This window comes from Phyllobates terribilis, unplaced genomic scaffold (assembly GCF_046119375.1).
Source record: "Phyllobates terribilis strain yellow unplaced genomic scaffold, ASM4611937v1 Scaffold_5__5_contigs__length_657084704, whole genome shotgun sequence".
Lineage (NCBI taxonomy): Eukaryota > Metazoa > Chordata > Amphibia > Anura > Dendrobatidae > Phyllobates > Phyllobates terribilis.
In genome coordinates, this window is record NW_027362765.1 from 249,887,422 (window position 1) to 249,913,231 (window position 25,810).

The window sequence follows — 25,810 nt, forward strand, 5'->3', positions numbered from 1 at the left end:
CCTCCTAAGTGGACAGTTTGATTTCACAGAAGTTTCATTTACTTGGAGTTATATTCTGTTGTTTAAGTGTTCCCTTTAGTTTTTTGAGCAGTGTAGAATTGTTACCGGTCATTGGAAGGCTGTGTCCATATTGTGTTCGATTCCCATGTCACTGGCTCCGTCGGACATAAGTTTGGGCCATATAACGGTGGCTCAGTGGTTAGCACTGAAGCCTTGCAGCGCTGTGGTCCTGGGTTCAAATCCCACAAAAGGACATCTGCAAGGAGTTTGCATGTTCTCCCCGTGTTTGAGTGGGTTTCCTCCGGGTTCTCCGGTTTCCTCCCACACTCCAAAGACATACTGATAGGGAATTTAGATTGTGAGCCCCAATGGGGACAGCAATGATAATGTATGCAAATTATCTGAATTGTAAAGTGCTGCGGAATATGTTGGCGCTATATAAATAAAAAGATTATTATATCTTTCTATTTGAGGTGATGTGGTCGTCTGCGTTTTGCAGAGTCTCATATAGGGCAGCATGACTCGGCGACTCTGATCAGCGGTATAGTTACTGACCTCACCCTTGTTCAGAGATGCAGAGTCTCGAGCAGCTCAGCAGGAGCCGGCAACTCAGGTAAGTGGTGATGTCAGTACCCGGCGACAGTGAATAGAAGTAACGTTACTTATTGCTATTCACAGACGCTGTAGCCAGATTTGGGGAATGCTGGACTACATAAGATTTGCATGGGAACATTTTTTGTAATGAATTGGAGAACGAGGGACAGCATCTTGTTTATCTCTTTTTATGTTTTTCAGGTATCCATTTGTGGACTACGTCGGATTCGGTGGACCTGCATGTTTTTTTTTTAATAAATTGGTGAACCAGTGAAAGTGCGGGAAGTGTTTTTTTTTTTTTTAAAAAAAAGTATTTTTTTTGTGTGTTTTTATTTTTGATTACTGGGTTAGTAATGGGAGAGTCTGACAGGCACTTCTCCATTACTAACACCAGGGCTTGATGCCAGCTGTGATTTTTGACAAATCACAGCTGGCATCAACCCCAACGCAACGGGGTAATTGGGAAGAGTAAGGCAAAAGCGCCAGAATTGGCACATCTCATGTGATGCACTTTTGGGTGGCTGCGGGCTGATATTTGTAGCCTCGGAAGAGCCCAATAACCAGGGACCTTCCCAGCCTGATAATATCAGCTCACAGCTGTCTGCTTTACCTTTGCGGATTATCAAAAATAGGCGTGACATCGTTTTTTTTAATTAGTTATTAGGTTAAACCAGCCTAAACACCTTTTAGTGCCACATGAAAGGCACTAAAGGGTGCAAGTTTTAACAACATGTAGCAGGCTTGTGATATTATATATGTGCAGGATATCTATTATATATCTAATATCTTTCTATCATCTATCTATATCTTTATATAAGATTGCTTTATTACTTTTGTATTCTAGCTTTAAGTGACAGAGCATTATAGTATGTAAAAGAGGATTTTAAAAAGGCATTGCATAAGCATGTCATACGGATGGTACGGTAGGTGAGAAAACAATCGCACACTCGCATTGCACATGTTCTACCTTAGTAGTGAATTCAGCTATCCAGAGAGTTTAGTCACTTTGTGTCTATCGCAGCTACAACTTTGTATTTTGTGTACTTGAATCCTGTCTATTTCTTACTGTTTGGTAACAGCACCATATACTGATGATTTATTGTAGTCACTCTAGTTTCGGTTTGCTATGTATTGTGGGACAGTTCCTGTTGCATTGTGGTCTTGTTCTTGTCATAGTAAAGACAGTAGCCATTTCCCCTTCACCTCTGATGGAGAAACCACCGTACCACTCTGTACCTTGTGCTCTTTGCAAACAGCCTACACTAAGCATAGTCTGTAAGATCTGTGTGTTACAATGCTGTATTTCAGAAGTTTGTTTGTTGTATTAGATAGATAATCGTCCATTTGCATTATTACCTCATATTATACTGTGCATTGCACAGGTCTGTGGAGTCGGAGCCCATTTTGGTGGAGTCGGAGTCTGTATAAAATGGACCAACTCCGACTCCTAAAATATATAATAAATTGGGTACAGTAGTTTAATGCAGTTTGTGGGGAATATTTTCATAAGAATTTGGGAAAGTTATGAAATATCCTATAAATGTCTGTCCTATTCCTGATCTAAGGGTCTAGACTTTTAGCTGAGATGAATCTGTGCTACAGTAAATTTATCACTTAAACATGGGAGTCGGACTCATGGAAACTGAGGAGCTGGAGGTTTGGCTTACTGACTCGACAACCCCGGTATTGCAGACTATCTGTATCTTATTTACTGTACAGTTATATATTTTGAAATACTCCTGTTATTACATCTTATAGTTTCATCTTTCCTGTCACAATCTACTATCAATAAAGAGAAGGTTACAACTTCACAGTCTCTTTTTTAAGAAGACAGGGGGTTTAGCTACAAGTCTCATTGCACACATTTCGTGTTAATGTATAGGGGAACAGTATAACATAAGCTCAACCATATGGATTATACTCGTCTAACTTTTCAGGAGCAGCATCGGACCAATTTTTTAATACGCGAATGTGAGTGAGCCTTAATAGACACTTTATGATATGCACCAGAAATTTAGGGCATACTTATACTGCAATTGGCAACCAATTCATAACTTAGTACATGTTATTGTCTGAATCCCTGAAAAAATTGAGGCATTGACTTGATTGTGGCAAACGGAGTCCCAAGTATACAGTGGGTACGGAAAGTATTCAGACCCCTTTACATTTTTCACTCTGTTTCATTGCAGCTATTTGGTAAATTCTAAAAAGTTCATCTTTTTTTCTCATTAATGTACACTCTGCACCCCATCTTGACTGAAAAACAGAAATGTACAGATTTTTTAAATTTATTAAGAAAGAAAAACTGAAATATCACATGGTCATAAGTATTCAGACCCTTTGCTCAGACACTCCTATTAAAGTCACATGCTGTCCATTTCCTTGTGATCCTCCTTGAGATGGTTCTACTCCTTCATTGGAGTCCTGCTGTGTTTAATTAAATTGACTTGATTTGGAAAGGCACACACCTGTCTATATAAGACCTCACAGCTCACAGTGCATGTCAGACCAAATGAGAATCATGAGCTCAAAGGAACTGGCCAAGGAGCTCAGAGACAGAACTGTGGCAAGGCACAGATCTGGCCAAGGTTACAAAAGGATTTCTGCATTACTCAAGGTTCCTAAGAGCACAGTGGCCTCCATAATCCTTAAATGGAAGAAGTTTGGGACCACCAGAAGTCTTCCTAGACCTGGCCGTCCAGCCAAACTGAGAAATCGTGGGAGAAGAGCCTTGGTGAGAGAGGTAAAAAAGAACCCCAAGAACATGGTGGCTGAGCTCCTGAGATGCAGTAGGGAGATGGGAGAAAGTTCCACAAGGTCAACTATCACTGCAGCCCTCCACCAGTCAGGCTTTATGGCAGAGTGGCCCGACGGAAGCCTCTCCTCAGTGCCTGACATATGAAAACCTGCATAGAGTTTGCTCAAAAACAGATGAAGGACTCCCAGACTATGAGAAATAAGATTCTCTGGTCTGATGGGATGAAGATAGAACTTTTTGGTGATAATTCTAAGCGTTATGTGTGGAGAAAACCAGGCACTGCTCATCACCTGCCCAATACAATCCCAACAGTGAAACATGGTGGTGGCAGCATCATGCTATGGGGGTGTTTTTCAGCTGCAGGGACAGGATGACTGGTTGCAATTGTAGGAAACATGAATGCGGCCAAGTACAGAGATATCCTGGATGAAAACCTCATCCAAAGTGCTCTGGACCTCAGACTTGGCCAAAGGTTCACCTTCCAACAAGACAATGACCCTAAGCACACAGCTAAAATAACAAAGGAGTGGCTTCAGAACAAATCTGTGACCATTCTTGACTGGCCCAGCCAGAGCCCTGACCTAAACCCAATTGAGCATCTCTGGAGATACTCGAAAATGGCTGTCCACCAACATTCACCATCCAACCTGACGGAACCGGAGAGGATCTGCAAGGAAGAATGGCAGAGGATCCCCAAATCCAGGTGTGAAAAACTTGTTGCATCATTCCCAAGAAGACTCATGGCTGTACTAGCTCAAAACGGTGCTTCTACTCAATACTGAGCAAAGGGTCTGAAAACTTATGACCATGTGATATTTCAGTTTTTCTATTTTAATAAATTTGCAAAAATTTCTACATTTCTGTTTTTTTTTCTGTCAAGATGGGGTACAGAGTGTACTTTAATGAAAAAAAAATGAACTTTTTAGAATTTACCAAATGGCAGCAATGAAACAGAGTGAAAAATTTAAAGGGGTCTGAATACTTTCTGTACCCACTGTAAAACTTAGGACTCGGACTAAACTCGATTTCAGCAGTATTGGTCTAAAAATTGTTAGTAAATGACATCATTGTATTTATCTGAAAAAATACACACCACTGGAAAGGAGGTCAAATGGAGTACAAAGATTTGTTTACCTCATTGGCGGGGAAGGGGGTTGGTCTCAATCCTTTTGATTAAGCAGGCAGGCTCAAGTATTGAGATTCTCATTTCTCACTTCTCAACTTCTACTCATGACTGGAAGATTTGTCTGCAAAAGCACTTATGTGATGTTCACTGAAATTCAGCGAAGTTTCTTTCCACTATAAGCATGGTGCAGAAGGGAGATGCTCATGTGGGTAAATCTCATGACCTCTGATCTTGTAAAAGGGCTGGAGAGGATCATTGCCACTGTCCACTGTTTATAAAACTGATCCAGGGGCAGCATGGGGTCTCAAATTGCAGTCTAGGGGTAAGCAATGGTGTGTGGGGGGGAAGGGGTGGTGGGGGTGGTGTTTGGAGTTAATACATGAAATTTCTTCCAGCTCAACATGCATTTAATGCAGAGTATCTGGTCTTTTTCCAATATACAGTGGATAGAAAAAGTCTACACACCACTGTAAAAATGTGATTTTGTGATGTAAAAAAAAATTACCAAGAAGAATATTTCAGAACTTTTTGCACCTTGAATGATACTCTTCTGTACAAATCCATTCAGAACAAAGTGAAATCATTTTGAGTGGGAAATAAAAATAATTAAAATTATGTGATTGCATAAGTGTGAACACCCTCTTATAATCGGGGATGTGGTTGTGATTAGAATTAGTCAATCATATTTAAATTCATGTTTAATAGTAGTCAGTGCACATCTGCCATCATTTACACGGATTCTGATTAACCCCATAGAAAGTTTATTGAAAGTTATCAGTTATGAGAGGGGTGCAAAAAAATCCTAAGGTGTTAAATATTACATGAAACAGTGCGAAGACTATCATCAAGAAGCTAAGTGGAGGCAGCATTAAAGGTGACCGGTCACCAGGCTTGTCCCATATGAGAGAAGGCCAGAACCTTTCAGCCCTGATATACAGCATTCTAATATGCTGTATATAAGCCCCCAATGGGGCCTGCAAGACAAAAAAAATACCTTTCATTGTACTCCCCTACGTGGCGGTCCAGTCCGATGGGTGTCGCTTTCTTGCAGAAATTTATAACAAAAAAATAATAATTTCACTTATATCGCCACTTTCCGAGAGGAGAGCCATAACATTTTCAAGTTTTATTTTTGTTTATTTTATTCACTTATATAGCGCCATTAATTCCACAGGGCTTTACAGACATTATCATTGCTGTCCCCATTCGGGATCACAATCTAGATCCCTATCAGTATGTCTTTGGAGTGTGGGAAGAAACCCACACAAAAAGTGAGAAGATAAAAACTCCTTGCAGATGTTGTCTTGTTGGGAAAATTTTTGGGTGATGCAACTGTTCGAGGGGTTATTTTTGTGCCTTGAGCCAATGTTTTTATAGATAACATCGTATCTTCCCCAAAATGTTTTGATCGCCTCTTATTGCAATTTTTTGCGCTGTTGCAGCAGATAAAAACCCCACAATTCTATTGTTGATTTTTTTTTTCTCATTACACCATTTACCAATTGGGTTAATTCATTCCTTTTTTTTTTTTTTTTTTTTTTTTTTTTTTTACTTTTTATTGTATTTATATAGAGCAAAAATCACAGTCTCCTATGAACTCCAGCCATGAGCCAGCTTTCACAGGAGTACAGTCATGGGGGTCCTCAGCAAATCCTTAGTTGTCTCGGCAACCCATCGTTGCCCCGCGATTGCGACACTGGGGCGCTAATGGATGGTTAGAACAGCGCAGCCCCTGGGACGCGCTGGAAATGCTGCAGTCACAGATTTACAGCAGCACTCAACAGGTTAACAGCCAAGGGCAGAGCTTTGTTCCATGTGCGGCTGTTAGTGGCAGATGATGACTGAATAAGACTGAATAAGACATCAAAGTCACATATGATGTAACTGTTTGTCACATGTCAGTAAAGGGTTAAAGGGGTTGCCTCAACTTCTTAAAAAGGGTAAAATTCCAAAGTGTCTGTAAATGTAAATGTCAGGAGCACGAAAGAGAAGATCATCCAGCACAACCAATGCGCACAATATTAGTACGGATAAGAAAACAAAGCAACAAAGGTGGGAACTACAAACTATACATACATAGCAGAGACAGGCAAGCAACGCCATAAAAACCTTAGGACACAGTATTTACATCCAAATACTATACATAAGATAAGAGAACTTGCTCTATAGGAGACAGGAAGGGTGTTAGCAGGGCAGAGGACACACAGGAGTTAGCCATGCCATCTAACCCTCTCCCAAAATACCTTTGTTTCATCAGTCTCCTGATTGTCATTCTCAGAATCGTCCTCTTCCTACAAAAATAAAAATTTACAGGGTTTAGGAAATAGGAGTCCAATCATTACGCAAGAGGAAGAAACGCCTGTGATAGTAACAGCAGACATGTGGTGTTGGGGAGTGGAGGGAAAGTTCACTTGTAACTCAAACTTTGGGGCTTATTTACTAATCACAATACAGCATCATCAACCCCTTAAAACACACACCTGGTGACTAGGTGCTGCCACCAATCTGTGCTGCTTGGGGTAGTTATGGGCACAGTCATTCTCCATCACCTTCTGGCAGCTGACATTTACTGATATAAAAGTCCCTTTATACTTTCCCCGTCAGTAGGAGACTTCCCAACAACACTGCTAAGTTACTTAAGAGGCAGGCCAGGCAGGAACTAATTTCTTTTGCTGTTTTGTAGTGAATAGAGGCTTACTGTACAAAGAATTGGCTGTGAGAAAATGACCAAGCATTCAGGATATGCTGCTCATTAGGTGGCCGTGATTGCTATGCTTTGAACACAAGATGGCGCCACAATATATGTTGTAATTCTTCCAATATCCTTTATAATAGAATATAAGAGGCAAAAAATGGCTGTTTTATCATCATCTGTGCAATGGATAAGATATTTAATGGTGGGACCACTCATTCTAGTAAAGCCAACTTACAGCAATTCCTAATATATGCTTAGCATGTGAATCCAGGAGCTTGGGTAAATCGAGAGGTTTTTTAAGGAAGCTGCAAGCAAGCAGTCATACATTTTTCTGCAGATGGCACTGCAGGAAAACAAAGTACCATATGGCAATTATTAAAGGGAATCTGTCAGCAGGTTTTTGCTACATAAGCTGAAGACAGCATGAAGTAGGGGTTAAAACACAGATTTCAGTGATGCCTCTGTTATTAAGCTGCAGGTTTTGTTTGCTTACCATGATTGTTTTAGCACCAGTGGCTTATCATTGCTGTGACTAGCTGTTATGTGAGCCCTGGTCCCACACACCCCCTCCTGTGATAGGCACCTCACTGTCTATAGACAATGTACATAGAGAGCCTGGAGTGGGTGGGGTTAGCTTTCTCAGCTCTGCTTCATTGCTAAATATAAAAGCTCTGATTATAGGATACAGTCGTTCTCACTAAATCTAAGTGATTCAGCTTCTCTTTGCCTACATCAGGCTACTCTCAGATGAGGTAGCAGAAGCCTGCTGACAAGATTCCCTTTAAATAAATGAGTACACCTTGCAAAGTAACAATATGTAGAGGAACTCCAGTCTAATAGGTCTCATGGACATTGGTAGTCATAATGAGACAACCAACTTCTTTGTATCAGCCATCACAACATAATCATTGTTACAATACCTTTGTTTTCTGTACAACCCCAATTCCAAAAAGATTGGGACGCTGTGTAAAATGTACAGAAAACAAGAATGTAATGATTTGGAAATCTCTTGTAGCCATAGTTTATTCACAACAAAAGATAAAACACAGATCAGAAGGTGAAGGTTAAATATTTTTACATTTAATTTGAAAAAATACCTCATTTAGAAATTGATGGCAGCAACACATCTCAAAAAAGTTGATACAGAGTTAACAGAAGGTTGGAAAAGTGGTATTAATGAAAAACAGCCGTATGGTTAATTTTCTACTAAGTCACATGACGAATAAAAAGAGCCTGTTACAGAGGCAGAGTCTCTCAGCACAGTGAGTCCTCAATGCAAAGACTTTGAATAACCCACCATCCACTGTACATAATATCATCAAAAGATTCAGAGATTCTGGAAAAAACCCATGTGCACAAGGGACAAGGCTGACGAGTCAATATTGGATGCTCGTGATCTATGCTCCTTAAGCAACACTACATTAAAAATAGACATGGTGGGTGATGCAAATCACTGCATGGGCTCAGAAATACTTCCAGAAATTATTGCCTGTGAACACAGTCTTCTGTACAACACACACATGAAAGTTAAACCTCTGTTATGTAAAGAAGAAGACATATCAATACAATCCAGAAAGCCTGAGGATCTAGGCTTTGTCTTAGCTGAGATAAATCAGTGCTGCACTGTCTCTAGCACCAGTGAAGCTCCTTCTCTACAGACAAGGGTAAAAAGTAAACACACTCAGAAAGAAGGAAGGCCTGCACTCATCTCAGAAGAACTGCTAGAGTGAACAGGATAACAAGATTAAGGTAATTACTTCTTAAAGCACATTTAAACTTTCAATAAACTGTGCATAAATCAACAGTCCAGTATACTGTATGTTCTCTCTGTGAAAGTAAAAAATAGTTTTCCAGCACATGATGTAGAAAAAGCCTTTATTTAATCCATCGTTAAAAAATACAATTCCAACAGAGATAAAAGCATGTGTAGGCTTACGCGTTTCGGATCATATATGACCCTTAGTCATAGCATAAAGTACTGAATAAATGTTGCACTTTTCAAGGAAAACAGTCAAGGGAAGCTGCCAAGGGTAACCCCCACCAAAATCAGCTGTGATATCAGCATCACTAATTCAAGGCTAGCAGTGATCTAAACACTAGTTTAACCCTATAGATCACTATAGTATAGATGTACTATCAGTAATGCTAAATCAGAACTGGGATGAAAATCTCATGTGGATTACCTGTGATGTAAAAACATTATATTCTTGCATTCCACATGGTTTAGCTATGCAAGCATTGACAGATCAACTAAACACATATTCCAATTATTCTGATGTAATGAAAGAGTTTATTCTGGGTGTTACTCTATTTTTGCTTCAGAATAATTACTTTAAATTCTCCCACCAGTTCTATGTGCAGTGTCAGGGATGTTCCATGGGAGCTAAATTCTCCCCATCCCTGGCTAATTTGTACATGAACTGGTGGGAGTCCAAGTTCATCTATACTGAATCTAACCCTTATTCAGACTGCATAGAACAATACCTGCGTTTTATAGATGACATCTTGATAGTGTGGAAAGGATCAGATGATTTAGTCCCTGGTTTTAATGATTACATTAATGATAATGATTTAAATCTGTCTTTTACAGTAGACACCAATAGGGATACGATTTCCTTTCTGGATATACAGCTGAGTGGAGATAGTTTGAATAGGAAAGTAGACTGTCAGCTTTTCCGCAAAAAAATCTCAGGAAATTCTATTCTGCCTCCAGTCAACATCCACAACATGTAATCAGGAATATCCCCAGCGGGGAATTTATCAGAGCTCGAGGTGTTGTACTGATGACAGAAAATATAAGGAGGAATGTGACAACATTAAGAAGAGACTACAGCATAGGGGCTATAATCATAAAACCATTGAAAAAGCTGAAATAAAAGCTAATGAAAAAAGCAGAGATCAGTATCTACTCCAGTCAAAAAAATCAGACAGGAAAGATTTCTCTAAAGAAATGATCTTCTCCACCACATATCATAGCAATTATTATAAAGAAATTAATGTTGTTCGAAAACATCTACCATTATTAACCACTGACAGCACCCTTAGAGAAATTCTAAAAAATGGTTGTAAATTTGTTCCAAAAAAATCCCCGACAACAGGAAATGTAATCTCCCCGAGTGACCTCAGAGAAAATACAGGTAAGATAGGTCGTACATGGTTGTCCACTAAGGGCTCATTCAGATGCGGGCAGAAGTCATGTGGTTTATGCAAATTCATGATAAATAATAACAAGTCTGTCATAAGTAATGAGGGTCAAGTATTTAATCTGAAGACTTTCATGAACTGTGCTACTGACCACTGGGTTTATATCATTTTTTGCACGATATGCAGAAAACAATATGTGGGATCTACAAGCCGTAGTATAAGAAAAAGACTGTCGGAGCACATTTATGACATTAACAATGTCACTACCCGCAGTCTTTCAGGGGCTTCCAAACATTTTTTGTATGAACACAAGGGGGATTTAAGTAGCCTGCGAGTAAGTGCTTTGGAATTGGTTTCTGCTCCCCGGCGAGGTGGAGAAAGGGTTAAATTACTCCAGATGACTGAAGCTGGATGGATTCTAAAACTAAACACCAGACACCCAGCAGGACTAAATCTAAAACATGAATTGATGTATCTATTAAAAAAGTTGGGACAAATTGAGGCATTTAATAAATGTAAATAATTTTTTATTTATTTATTTTTTTTTTTTCAAAAAAAGGAGAGGGGGAAGGGAAAAAAAAAATAAAGGAAGAATTTTTTTTTTTATTTTTGTGATCAATCTATGGTTTTAAAATGGAGAAATTTTTTTTTTTTTTTGGAAAAGTATGCCCTTGATAATCAAATGTTAGAACAATAATTTTTAGAAAATAGGTAATGATATCTTTAGAAGCTCTCATAGTTACATATATATTTAAATAGTGCATCAATTGTTTATTCAATGAATTCACATATATAAAAAACTTGAGTAAAAAGTGATCAAATAATTAGTGCAGTACTAAGTGACAGTTCACATTGTAATATGTTTGTAGAGGATGGATGTACTATAGGGTTAAACTAGTGTTTAGATCACTGCTAGCCTTAAATTAATGACGCTGATATCACAGCTGATTTTGGTGGGTGTTACCCATGGCAGCTTCCCTTGACTGTTTTCCTTGAAAAGTGCAACATTTATTCAGGTCTTTATGCTATGACTAAGGGTCAAATATGATCCGAAACACGTAAGCCTACACACGCTTTTATCTCTGTTGGAATTGTATTTTTTAACGATGGATTAAATAAAGGCTTTTTCTAATTTTTCTACATCATGTGCTGGAAAACTAATTTTTACTTTCACTGAGGATTTTTCCCCCAGATGGGGATGGATTAATTCCGAGCACCGAGATCATGGAAAGGAGGACTGGGCAGGCTGGGCCAGGTGAGCTGAAGATCTTTTTCTTACTTGCTGTATGTTCTCTCTGTATGCTTGATGCTTGTTTGTTTTTTCTTTGAGCTCATATACTTTTGGGAAGCTAGCTTCTATACAATATACTTACAATATACAGGGAAAATACAGCAACAGGATTGATGAGGTCTTATATGAGGACTTGTATAGGTATAGAAGCCAAAACATGAAGTTATTAGCTCTGTTATCAGTTTCTTTGTTCCTGGAGTATGAGACACAAAAAACTTGCTCCCTCCCTCTTCCCCTCTTCATAGACTGTGAAGCATTTAGTGAGCTGTACCCTAAGAAAAGCCTGAGATTGGAAATTCAAAGTAAAGCTATCTAATAACATATTTTATAAACTTTATATTTGTCATCCGTACTATTGATTTATGCAGAGCTTGTTTTATTTCTATCTAAAATTATACAGTGGGGAAAGTATGTATTTGATACACTGTCGATTCCCACCTACAAAGAATGGAGAGCTCTGAAATTTTTAATCATAGGTACACTTCAATTGTGAGAGACAGAATCTACAGGAAACGTCTGACCTCTGTAATTGCAAACAAAGGTTTCTGTACCAAATATTAAGTTCTGTTTCCCTATTGTATCAAATACCTATTTCATGTAATAAAATGCAAATTATTTAAATCATACAATGTGATTTTCTGGATTTTTTTTAGTCTGTCTCTCACAGGTGAAGTGTACAACTGCAGACCTCTCCATTCTTTGTAGGTGGGAAAACTTGCAAAATTGTCAGTGTATCAAATTCTTATTTTCCCCCACTGTACATGGTTCCCTGTTCTTGCTGGAATTATAATATACATTATTTTATTTTATAGGACAAAATTATTTTGAGAGTGAATTTATATGATTACAAAATGTCTAAGAAGCTCCCCATGAAGTCAGCTGTATTTGAGCATTTCACAGTGACTCAAGATGAAAAATATTTTGTGTCAATGTATGACAAGTGACCCAGAGGAAAACAAATGCTGTGATGCCAAAATCAGCGCATACTCCGGCAGTGCTAAAAATGCTCCTACAAGAGCTTCCAATCTAAAAAGACATTTACAACGCTTCCACCCAGAAGTTTTCAAAGCTGTGAGTGAGAAAGATAACGGCAGCCCCAAGAACCTTGCCAGGCAAAGGAGGAGGAAAGAGCATCTCAAACATCATTAACAAGATATTTTGTAAGTGTCAAAGTTACTGTAACAATGACAGCAGATATGTTTAATAGACAGCTCATACAGCTTGTTGTGAAGGACGGTGTACCATTATCATTATTTGCACGACCAGCTTTTACAGCTCTTAATGGAGAAATGGCCCGCAAACTTGGTGTTTCTCTGGAAAGAGAAAGTATTAGAGAATTAGTGATTGAAGAAGCCCTTAACCAAAAGGAAGATCTTAAAAAGACTCTCAAAAGACGCTTCATGTTTATTAAAATGGATGCCTGCACACGTCACAGAGTGAACTATTTTGCCATCAATGTTCGATATGTTTCTGACAACAAAGAAATTGTTACCAAGACACTGGCAGTAAAAGATACTAAAGTTCATCACACCAGCCAGCTTCTCCAGGCCTTAGTGGAAAAAGTTCTGCAAGATTACCAACTCAAACAAGAACAAGTTCATGCTATTGTAACGGACAATGCTTCAAACATGATAAGTACAATTAAACTGATGAATGAGAGTAATGAACAACAGCTAGAAGAAAATTTAGGATTCAGTATGTTTGAGATGGAAGGCCACAATGTTGTTCATGTAACTGAGGAACAAACAGATATTACAACAGAAGAACAGCAAAATTATACTTTAGAAATAGAAGCTGCTTCAAAACACTTTCCTATTCATCACATGCGCTGTGTTGTGCACACGCTGCAGCTGGCAATAAGAGATAGTCTGCAAGAGGGACATACTGGAAATCTGATTGGAAAAGTGAGGAAATTGGTTATTGCCGCCAGAACCCCTAAAATTGATTCCATCTTGAAGAGACGTGCTAGGAAAGGGGCAATTGGCGATCAAGCCACTCGGTGGGGCAGCACTTATTTAATGATTGAGCGATTGCTTGAACTAAAACAGTTTCTTATAGATATGGCGAACCCTCAGGTAACCCTAAATGAAGGTCAATGGACACAAGTGGCTTAATTGAAGGAATTGCTTAATCACCCATCGACTAAAAAATTACAAGCTGAGGATTTAACTCCTGGCATTGTCATAAGGGAGTGGAAGAACTTGCTATTTTGCCTGTCCCAAACAGGAGGTTTAATCGCAGATGGCATTTCTGCTTCAATGAAATGGAGAGCACACAGCTATTGGAAAATAACAATTTTCTGGCAGCCGTTTATGTGGACCCAAGTCATCGTATACTGCTTGATGATCAACAGCTTACTAAAGGAAAAGAAGCTCTGACTGAGGTAGCAGTTAGGATGAGTGGCCTACAGGAGGACTGCCAGGCGCAAGAGGACTTGGGTTCTGACAGTGCTACTGCTGCCATATCTTCATCCTCATCAGATGAGGAGTTTGACTTTGACAAGTATTTGGATGACATGGAGCATGCAAAGCGTTGCCGCAAGGAAAAAGATTTCACTCCGTCTCCTATAGCAAGCAGATTGACCATATTTCAGCAAAATGTTTCACTTGCTCTCAAAGAAATAGAAAAATTCAACCATTCATCAAAACTGACTGTGCATGAGGCAATTCCTTTATACCCGGAAATTGTTAGAGATGATGCCCATGTGGTTACGGCTTTGCCTCCAACCCAAGTTAGTATAGAGAGGTTGTTCTCTAGCCTTAATGGAGGGCGTTTATGAACAGCAGTTTTAAGCTCTTTACACAAATTCTCGATTGGATTCAGGTCTGGACTTTGACTTGGCCATTCTAACACCTGGATACATTTATTTTTGAACCATTCCATTGTAGATTTTGCTTTATGTTTGGGATCATTGTCTTGTTGGAAGATAAATCTCCGTCCTAGTCTCAGGTCTTTGGCAAACTCCAACAGGCTTTCTTCCAGAATGGTCCTGTATTTGGCTCCGTCCATCTTCCCATCAATTTTAACCATCTTCCCTGTCCCTGCTGAAGAAAAGCAGGCCCAAACGATGATGCTGCCACCACCATGTTTGACAGTGGGGATGGTGTTTTGAGGGTGATGAGCTGTGTTGCTTTTACGCCAAACATATCGTTTTGCATTGTGGCCAAAAAGTTCGATTTTGGTTTCATCTGACCAGAACACCTTATTCCACATGTTTGGTGTGTCACCCAGGTGGCTTGTGGCAACTTCAAACGAGACTTTTTATGGATATCTTGGAGAAATGGCTTTCTTCTTGCCACTCTTCCATAAATGCCAGATTTGTGCAGTGTACGACTGATTGTTGTCCTATGGACAGACTCTCCCACCTCAGCTGTAGATCTCTGTAGTTCATCCAGAGTGATCATGGGCCTTTTGGCTGCATCTCTGATCAGTTGTCTCCTTGTTCAAGATGAAAGTTTAGAGGGACGTCCAGGTCACAACAGTATCCAGGCCACAACAGTATGTCGGACCTGCCTGGTGTGTTCCTTGGTCTTCATGATGCTCTCTGCACTTGAAACAGAACCCTGACACTATCACAGAGCAGGTGCATTTATACGGAGACTGGATTACACACAGTTGGAGTCTATTTATCATTACCAGTCATTTAGGACAACATTGGATCATTCAGATATTCTCACTGAACTTCTGGAGTGAGTTTGCTGCACTGAAAGTAAAGGGGAAGAATAATATTGCACGCCCCACTTTTCAGTTTTTATTTTTTTTAAAAAGTTTAAAATATCCAATAAATTTCGTTCCACTTCACGATTGTGTCCCACATGTTGTTGATTCTTCCCCCAAAAATTAGAATTTTATATCTTTATGTTTGAAGCCAGAAATGTGGCAAAAGGTAGAAAGTTCAAGGGTGCCAAATACTTTCACAATGCACTGTATATATATGTAATCGATATTACATAGTGTATTACATATTTACTATTTATTACAGTTTTTTGTGTTCTAAAGTTGTATTCCAATAAATATATATTATGTTCTATCTAAATATCTTGATTATTGTATCATAAAAATGATTAAATGTCTGATGTTCACATTGTACTACAATACATTTTTCACTTAAATATAAGCAATATATGTGGGAGTTGGAGTCGGAGTAAGGGAAATTGAGGAGTCGGAGTAGCAGGTTTGGGTTACTGACTCCACAGCCCTGGTTGGAGAACAGGGTTCTGTGGAGTCATATCACTTCCAAGACTACTTCTTGTTCTTCTTTTAGGTCATAAACCATACTGAGCACAGCAAAAGAGACACAAGGCAGTTTTACTGCATCAAAAAGGTCTTTCCCAGGCAAAGATTTCAAAGCAGACTGTTTTTTTTAGATATGCTGTTCAGGCTCCTTGGCAGAAGTTCCAAGAAATGGGCAACAAAGTGGTTAGCCAAGAAGAGTTAGTGCAACAGATGAAAAACACATTATGCTTACTTCCCTTCAAAATCATAAGATGTCCAGCAGTGCCATCAGGTCAGAACTGGCAGCAACCAGAGGGAATCAGCTACACCCACCTACTGTTCGGAGAAGTCTTGCCAGGAGTGGTCTTCATGGCAGAATTGAAGCCAAAAAACATACTTTTGACGTGGAAACAAGGTCAAGCGAGTCAACTATACATGAGAAATATGAAATTGGGTGTAGAAAGATGGCAGAAGGTGATCTGGACTGATAAATAAAAATTTTAAATATTTGTCTGTAACAGCAGACAGTTTGTTTGCCAAAAGGCTAAAGAGTGGTACAATAATGAGTGTCTGCAACAGTGAAGTATGGTGGAGGGTGCTTGCAAATTTGATGGTGCATTTGAGCAAATGTAGCTGGTTATTTGGTCAGGAATTAGATTAACGGTGACTTCAATGCTGATATCTAAAGGCAGATACTATTCCATCATGCAAAACCATCATAATGACGTCTCATTGGCTCTAAATGTATTCAGCAGCAGCAAAACGACCCCAAATATACAGCTAAAACCCTGATGTCAACATCGTCACATCTGTGTGGAATTAATTGAAGAGAGGACATGCACAAGCCTAAATCCACAGAAGATCTGTAGTTAGTTCTCCAACATGTTTGGAACAACCTCCTTGGCAAGTTCTTTCAAAAACCGTGTGCAAGTGTACTTGGAAGAACGGATGCGGTTTTGAAGACAAAGGGCGGTCACACCAAATACTAATTTGATTTAGATTTCTCTTTTGTTCATTCACTTTGCATTTTGTTAATTGATAAAAATAAACTATTAACACTTCTATTTTTTAAAGCATTCTTACTTTGCAGCATTTTTTTCACACACTTGGCTAAAACTTTTACACAGTACTTTGTATATACATACACACTTCTACTGTATATTAATCCTATAAGCTATATTTGGTACTGTAAAATTATTAGAAATTCCAGACATAGCAGACCATTGTTGAATAAATGGGCCTTCAATTTATAAATATTAGAGAGGTGTTTCCAGAATCACAACTTATCAGCTACGATGGGATAGGTGTTAGAAGTCTTCAACAGAGGAGCATATTCGGTGCTGCCCCATTTAAAGTCAAGGGGACAGACAGACAGCAAAGTGCGATTAGCATTCCATTTATAACTGGGAACGCCTTGTTCTTGTGATTGTTTCTCAGTGGCAGGATCCCCAAAGATGAGATACTTATCTAAGAAAATGGAGATCAAATGTGGAAGGGTTATGCTCAATTGGGCACATTATCGCCTATTCACAGATTAGGTAAGAAGCTTGCTACTCACAATCAGTGATTAGGTGTGGATAGGTGATAAATTGCCAACTTGGGAACAGAACTGTAAAGTGAAGTATAAAGTACACTTCTTATGGTATGCGCACACGCAGTTTATCTTGAGAAGTCTTATGGAAAAAAAGCACTTTAAAAATAAATAAGAGATATATCTATCACAAAAAAAACACTTGAAAGACTCTTCCTATTAATATTAATTTCTATCGAAAAACAACTTGCTGTTCATACATTCAGTTTTTTTAGCGGTTTTAATTAACTTCAGGTTTTCAAAAGCACCAAACAATTAAAAGTGACCTGTTTATTCTTCAGATTTTCATTATGAAGCATCTCCATGCCTTACAATAGCACCTAGATCATCTTTTTGAATGTTTTGTAAGCGTTTTCACTTTATAAAACAAAGTTTTAATCATTGCTTAATGGATTTAAACATTTTTTCTTACTTAAATCCATGTATTAGGAGCTAAAACTCGTTTCTGAAATTTGTTTTCATTAATAATGTTGCACTTTTTGGGGTTTACATGCTTTTTGATTCCCTGCACATTCAACTTTATTGTGGGCTGTAGCCATAAATCAGTTGAAAGGATTAAAGAGAGTTACTATCTCTCCCATTGGACAGTCAGAACAAGTTTAATTCTGGATTTTCAGTTAACTCATTCTACAGCCAGCGATCACAACACGGTGACTTCAGGCAAACAGTCCAAAATTTTTTATGAGACCCAATTAAAAAAAATGATCTCCGGGAATATACACATTAAAAGATCTGGCCAAGATCCATCGCGAGAGACTAGAATAGTTTGGTTCAGCCGAGCCCTGATAAAAGGTGATTGACAGGACTCTCCCTATGTACAAACGCAAAAGCATTTCAGAGAAAAATATACCTGGCTGCAATAGTGAAGTCAGACTGCCATTCATGCTGCCCATGGTTTGGGCAGCATCAATCAGATGACAAGTTCTCACCCACTCTTCCCCCTTGTGTTAGAAGCCTCAGCAGTGTCTCCTTGTGCATTTCTGTTTTTTGTCTCCCTCTGCTTTTCTACTCCCCTCTCCATAGACTTTTACAGGCAGCAGATATAATTTAAACCCCACTGAAAACAGATATGCAGCCAGATTCAAACAGGTTTTGAGAGTGAATGATGAGCGCAAGAAGAGAAGAAGTGACTCATAAATGGGGAAGGAGGCATTTTTCTCTAATGAGATACATTACAAAGTTTCCCATCTTCAATAGTACTGGTGAGTTATGAAAAAGTAAGTGTAGTTACTATTTTAAAGTTAGGGATATATACTGAGCATTTTTATAGCACCCAATGATTGACTTTAACTACTGTTGTCAATCAAAAGATAAAATCAATCACTGCCACTACAATAGGTCCCAATGCAGCTTGGTTTTTATTATCCATTTTCAGACTGAAAAATCCACGTAAAAAAAAAAAAAAAAAAAGAAGTGTGATAAAAATGTTTTGTTTTGACGAGGTTTTCATGCATAGGTATTTATTTCCCAGCTGCTAATTCAGTTCAACAGGACATTTGTTGTGTTTTACAAATTGCTTTTTTTACTACAAGGTCTGTGTGAACCTACCCTTATACTTTTCTCATTTTGCATGGCTGTATATACACTGTGTTCCAAATTATTCTGCAAATAATATTTTCTCAGATTTTCCCAAATTTCCTATATGAATTGCAGTCATTGTAATTTTCCAGTCAAATAACTATTAGAGTACAATTGAAAGGTTTTTGTACAAACTGCCTATGATAACAGTATATTTTTAAAAAAATAAAAAACTCAAACTGCACTCAAAATGCATGTTCCAAATTATTATGCACAGCAGAGTTTTCAACTTTTTCATTTTAATAAAGAACAAAAAAATGGTCATTTTTGAAATTATAAGCATTAGCAGGTTATTACACACTGAAATCAAACAGTTTTCAACTCAAAACTTTATTCTAGGTGATGTTACATTTCCACATAGGACCCCTTGTTCGAAAGGAGCTTCTGAACTCTCTCGTCCATTGAATTTGTCAGGTTTTGGATGGTTTCTGCTTCAATTGTTTTGCATGAGGACAGAACACCCTCCCAGAGCTGTTGCTTAGATGTGAACTGTCTCCCGCCATCATAGACACTCCTTTTGATGATGCTCCAGAGGTTCTCAATGGGGTTGAGGTCAGGGGAGCATGGGGGCCACACCATAAGTTTGTCCCCTTTTATGCCCATAGCAGCCAGAGATGCAGATGTGTTATGTGCAGCATAAGACGGGGCATTATCATGCATGAAATGATCTCGATGGTCCAGATGGATGGAGTGGAGGATGGCTGGTTGATGGACACCCCATGCAAACACGGCAACGGCGCTAACAAGGAGGAGGTGGAGTAATGTTTTGGGCTGGAATCATGGGGAGAGAGATTGTCGGCCCTTTTAGGATCCCTGAAGGGGTAAAGATGAACTCCATAATGTATGTTGAGTTTCTCAAACAGCACTTCCTGCCATGGTTCAAGAAGAAGAACCGTGTATTCCCCAGCAAGATCATTTTCATGCATGATAATGCACCGTCTCATGCTGCACATAACACATCTGCATCTCTGGCTGCTATGGGCATAAAAGGGGACAAACTTATGGTGTGGCACCCATGCTCCCCTGACCTCAACCCCATTGAGAACCTCTGGAGCATCATCAAAAGGAGTGTCTATGATGGTGGGAGGCAGTTCACATCTAAGCAACAGCTCTGGGAGGGTATTCTGTCCTCATGCAAAACAATTGAAGCAGAAACCATCCAAAACCTGACAAATTCAATGGACGAGAGTTCAGAAGCTCCTTTCAAACAAGGGGTCCTATGTGCAAATGTAACATCACCTAGAATAAAGTTTTGAGTTGAAAACTGTTTGATTTCAGTTTGTAATAACCTGCTAATGCTTATAATTTCAAAAATGACCATTTTTTTGTTCTTTATTAAAATGAAAAGGTTGAAAACTCTGCTGTGCATAATAATTTGGAACTTGCATTTTGAGTGCAGTTTGAGTGTTTTATTTTTTTAAAAATATACTGTTATCATAGGCAGTTTGTACAAAAACCTTTCAATTGTACTCTAATAGTTATTTGACTGGAAAATTACAATGGCTGCAATTCATATAGGTAATTTGGGAAAATCTGAGAAAATATTATTTGCATAATAATTTGGAACACAGTGTACTTAGGTTAAGTGCCCACGTAGCGTTTTTTTAGCGTTTTTGCGGCTGCGAAAACGCTTGTAAAACAGTCTGCCATTCAAAGCAATGTGAATTCGGATGTGCTGTGCACATGATGCGCTAATTAGCGCGCCGAATTCGCATTGCGTTGCAAAACGCAGCATGACCATTTCTACCGCGATTATGCTGCAAATTCGCGGCCATTGAGGAACATTGAAACGCAGCAAACCCGCAGGTATATGTGGATTTGCTGCCTTTCAATTAAATTCAATGGCCGCGAATTTGCAGCATAATCGCGGTGCGTGTGGTACCCGGGATGAAGAGGAGACTACAACTCCTCTTCATCCCAGCTACCACGCGGTGAAAAAAAGAAATAAAAAATATTCACCTCTCCGGCGGCCCCCAGTCTGCTCCCGGCCGCGTCCACTCTCTTCGTAATCCCGCAGTGTACTGTCAGGACCTGCGGTGACGTCATTTAGTCACCTGATGGTCAGCTGACTAAATGACGTCACCGAAGGTCCTGACCGTACACTGTGGGACGCCAAGGAGAGTGGACGCCGCCGGGAGCAGTCCGGAGAGGTGAGTATACAGGTTTTTTTTATTTTTAACGTTTTAATTCTCTTTTTTTTTTTTTTTTTTACTATAGATGCTGCATTTAAAGCATCAGTTGTTCACACATTATAAATTCATGCCGGTTGCATGGATTTATATTGTGTGACCAACTTGTCAAGCACTTTTCCAAGTGATGTTCAAAATCGCTTGGAAAACTGCTTGAAAAAACACATTCGAAAACGCATGTAAAAACGCTGAAAAAACACTTCTCTCTGGCAGAAAAAAAGCATGTAAATCTGCATGCGTTTTTTTCTGCCAGAGAGAGGCAAAAACGCTCTGCATCAAATCTGCTACGTGGGCACATAGCTTTAAAGTGCAGCAAATTGTGTGGTAACGGAGTATCAGAATATGCAGCAGAAAGGAGCTTTAGGGTGTGTTCAGAAGCTGCAGATTTTGTTGCCAAATGTTCTTCAACTGTTCTGTTCATCTGAACCCACCCCATTCAGATAAATGGTACTGATTTTGAAAAGATTCCGCAACAAAATCTGTAGCGTGAGTATTCACACTTAGGTGTCATTCAGATTTTTGCGAGTTGTCAGCTACTTTTAATTACAACAAGATTGCATTGGTTTTGTTGACCCATGGTTTTCAAGTGAAAAAAAAAAAGCTGAAGAAAAATAAACAATTAACAAACATGTCGTATTATGGCTTCATTTGCAGACCACACTTGCCCATTCACATATTTGTTTTTATTTTTAATGTGGACCATCTGTCAGTAAAAACAAAATTAATTTTGCCCACAAGAAAAATAGATGCCCCATGAGGCTGCAACCTACACTATCCTATCTATTTAATTCACCATACACTTATGACCAACGCTAAGCCCATGGGAGGCTTATGGTTATATCTTAATAGTGTTGGTGATAAGTGTATGGTGAATTAAGTAGATAGGATAGTGTAGGTGGCGGTCGCATCAAACCAAGTCCTAACTCCTAAAACGAGAGATTATTAATGGGACAGCCAACCAAATGGTGACCGTTATGATATAATTGAGAGAAAAAGAATATTATATCGGATTGTCCTAGCATACAAACTGACAAGCGCAAATTTTTAAGTATTGTTCCTTTTTAGTAGCTAAATAAAAGTTACATTTGAACAGTCTTTAGTTAGGGTTTAATTTGCCTTTGGCAATCTGTAATTAATTGTATTATTACCCTTCGCTGACTTGATGAACAGCATATAATTGTGTATTGAGTCCATGAGGCCATTCACATGTCCGACTTTTTCCTCGAACCCAGTGGTCCGCGGAAAACATCGGAGACTCGTCCAATTTTAATTTGAGGGTCGGATGAAAATCTGCAATACAAATCAATGGGTCCATGAAAAAAAAAAATTAAAAAAATCGGACCACACTCGGATGTCATACTAGTATGGTCCGATTTTCACAGACTGTCAGAATAAAGAAGGTGGACAAATTTTCTTTTTTCAATTACGAGAAAATCGGATGATACTTGTACTACTCTGATCAAACTCTGATCAGAATAATCTGATTTTCTCGTATGTGAAAAATATCGGACGTTTGAATGAGAACTTTTGCATGCCCGCCGGCATCTTCTCCTTTTATCACCACTGAATCGGTCCTGAAGCACCATCTTGTGACCGAAACTTCAAACTGGTCAGAACTCAGAAGTAATGGTCACAAGCACTCAATGCAAGTCTGGAAGAGCCAGAACGAGCCCCTCATAGACTTGCATGCAAAAGTGACCTCTGGCTCGTTCCAGCAAACACCGGAGCGATCCTGCAGGTCATAAACTGCTGGAGACCGACGGGAGCGATGGCGACAGAAGATGAAGACGACGGTGGTTAAGTATAAGAATAGGGGCAGGGGACTTAAATTAAAAGCACCACTTCAGCGCTACAGTAAAAAACTCTGGAGTGGTGCTTTAAATATGATGCCATCTCCTGCAATTAACCATTTAGATGTTTCTTTTGAAAACAGAATCTAAGGGGGTTAAATGGCCATGAACCTTGCCAACACAGATTGTGGCTGATGCTGCTATAGAATACAGCTGACATCTGCTGCATTTTCAGGAGGGCCTATTTTTTTATTTCTCAGGACAGTAAAAAGGAGTTTTGGGAGTCATTAATTGATTAAATTGTAACACTTATTCAGCATAAATACAAACCATTTCAACAATAAAATGCTTTTAGACAAGTGGTTTTGATCCAACATCACAGCCCAGTATGCTTACATGCTCGGTTTGCTTCTGGCCCAGTGAGCTTACTGATTGTATTGCGGTTCTATCACTACCAGAGTTTCTGACTATTGAATTATATACTGCGAAATCAGTTTTTTTTTCTAGTCTACATTTTGGACACACACTGAGGATTTCACTTTGAAGACTAGTAAGCACATAATTGTATAATTATTTTCCATACATCTATATTGTTGCTATTAGATTTTCCATGATGAACTCAGTCATTCACAAAACATAAAGATGTAGCTCAAGCAGGACTTTCAGATAGATCAGATTATTGATATTAAACATTATAGCTGATACACTGCATGGCAGGCAGCACTTACAGAATGCTGGCTTGACTCATCCTCCTCTTTGTTGGATCCATCCTCTTCCACCCGGGACATTTCATCTTGTCCATATGACCGGGACACTAACCCTCCATTCTCATCTGCAATAGAAAACTGGAGGTATCAAAGAACAGAACAGTAAAGAAAATTATTTTCTTATCCTCATGAGTCCTACTGAATATCTACCGTAATTAGTTACATTCACACCTTGCTATAAAGAGGAGACTGTTGGACTGATTGGGATAAGGAAAGAAGTCGCATTACTGACCAGTGGATGCATTCAGAAAAAAATGCAAAATAAACAGGCTCCTTCAAAGATCCAGTAATTTTACTGGAAAACGAATAGAGCACTTGGTCTCCACCACCACTCCAAACTGGAAATTCTCAGTCTGCTCCAAACCGTGCAGATGCCGGCTGTTTTATATAGTGTTCGGGTGAGGATTGCAAGGTGCTGATGGGATGCCATGACCTACTAAAGGTCCCTATTGCTGCCATCTTGGTATTCCTGTGAAGCCTCCAATTTGTCCCTCATGCTGCGTAACTGAAGTAATGCAGTTTATAGAACGAGCGAGCAAACACAGGCTCAAGTCCCTTTAAAGAAAATCAAGGGATAATAAAGACGTGCCTATTTCCTATCACCGTGTAGACGAAAAGGCTGATCAATTAAAGTATAAAATTACTTAACCAGTATGGTAAATGTGGAGAAACAAAAAAAAAGTCAAAATTGCTGTCTTTTTTGGATACTGCACCTTCTCCAAAAATACATTAAAAAGAGATCAAAGCGTTGTATGCACCCCAAAATGGTGTCATTAAAAACACATCACCAAGCACAAACAAGATCTCATTCAGATCCATTGAAGTAAAAATAACAAAGTTATGGGTCTCGAAAAATGACACAAACCAAAATTGTTGTCTTTTACAAAGATTAGAATTTTTTTTTAAATTACTAAAATAATAATAAAAGACTATTGAAGTGTGACATCCCCACAATGATACAGAGCTGAAGAAATCATATGGCCTGGGCGATTTTCATTGCACCATCATAAAAACAAACCCTCCCCAAAAAGCACACAGGTGGGATTGTGTATTTCCCACCAGCTTGGATTCATCATGTTACGTGCTTCAGAAGGTTATATGGTAAGATGAATGGTGTCACCAACTACAACCCGTCCTGCAAATAACCCAAGACTTCTTAAGCCGATATTGACGGAAAAATAAATAAAAGTTATTTAAAAATATAAATAAAACAAACATATATACAGTACAGACCAAAAGTTTGGACACCCCTTCTCATTTAAAGATTTTTCTGTATTTTCATGTCTATGAAAATTGTACATTCACACTGAAGGCATCAAAACTATGAATTAACACATGTGGAATTATATACTTAACAAAAAAGTGTGAAACAACTGAAAATATGTCTTATATTCTAGGTTCTTCAAAGTAGCCACCTTTTGCTTTGATGACTGCTTTGCACACTCTTGGCATTCTCTTGATGAGCTTCAGGAGGTAGTCACCGGAAATGGTCTTCCAACAATCTTGAAGGAGTTCCCAGAGATGCTTAGCACTTGTTGACCCTTTTGCCTTCACTCTGCGGTCCAGCTCACCCCAAACCATCTCGATTGGGTTCAGCTCTGGTGACTGTGGAGGCCAGGTCATCTGGCGTAGCACCCCATCACTCTTCTTCTTGGTCAAATAGCCCTTACACAGCCTGGAGGTGTGTTTGGGGTCATTGTCCTGTTGAAAAATAAATGATGGTCCAACTAAACGCAAACCGGATGGAATAGCATGCCGCTGCAAGATGCTGTGGTAGCCATGCTGGTTCAGTATGCCTTCAATTTTGAATAAATCCCCAACAGTGTCAACAGCAAAGCACCCCCACACCATCACACCTCCTCCTCCATGCTTCACGGTGGGAACCAGGCACGTAGAGTCCATCCGTTCACCTTTTCTGTGTCGCACAAGTGAAAACCATTTCCGGTGACTATTTCTTGAAGCTCATCAAGATAATGCCAAGAGTGTGCAAAACAGTCATCAAGGCAAAAGGTGGCTACTTTGAAGAACCTAGAATATAAGCCATATTTTCAGTTGTTTCACACTTTTTTGTT

At 39.0% G+C, this 25,810-nt stretch overlaps 1 protein-coding gene across 3 annotated transcripts in view; it reads right to left on the minus strand.

The window, feature by feature from the left end:
• Positions 1-25,810, minus strand: part of SAP30BP (SAP30 binding protein) — a 64,501-nt gene that overhangs the window by 36,694 nt on the left and 1,997 nt on the right. For 2 of the 3 annotated variants that reach the window (XM_073684012.1, XM_073684010.1), the window contains exons 2-3: positions 23,700-23,803; positions 6,722-6,769 (exon numbers count right to left, since the gene is read on the minus strand). In XM_073684012.1, coding sequence (XP_073540113.1) covers positions 6,722-6,769; positions 23,700-23,803 — 152 coding nt within the window. The remainder of the gene's footprint in view (positions 1-6,721; positions 6,770-23,699; positions 23,804-25,810) is intronic. The other variant, XM_073684011.1, reaches the window with a different exon arrangement.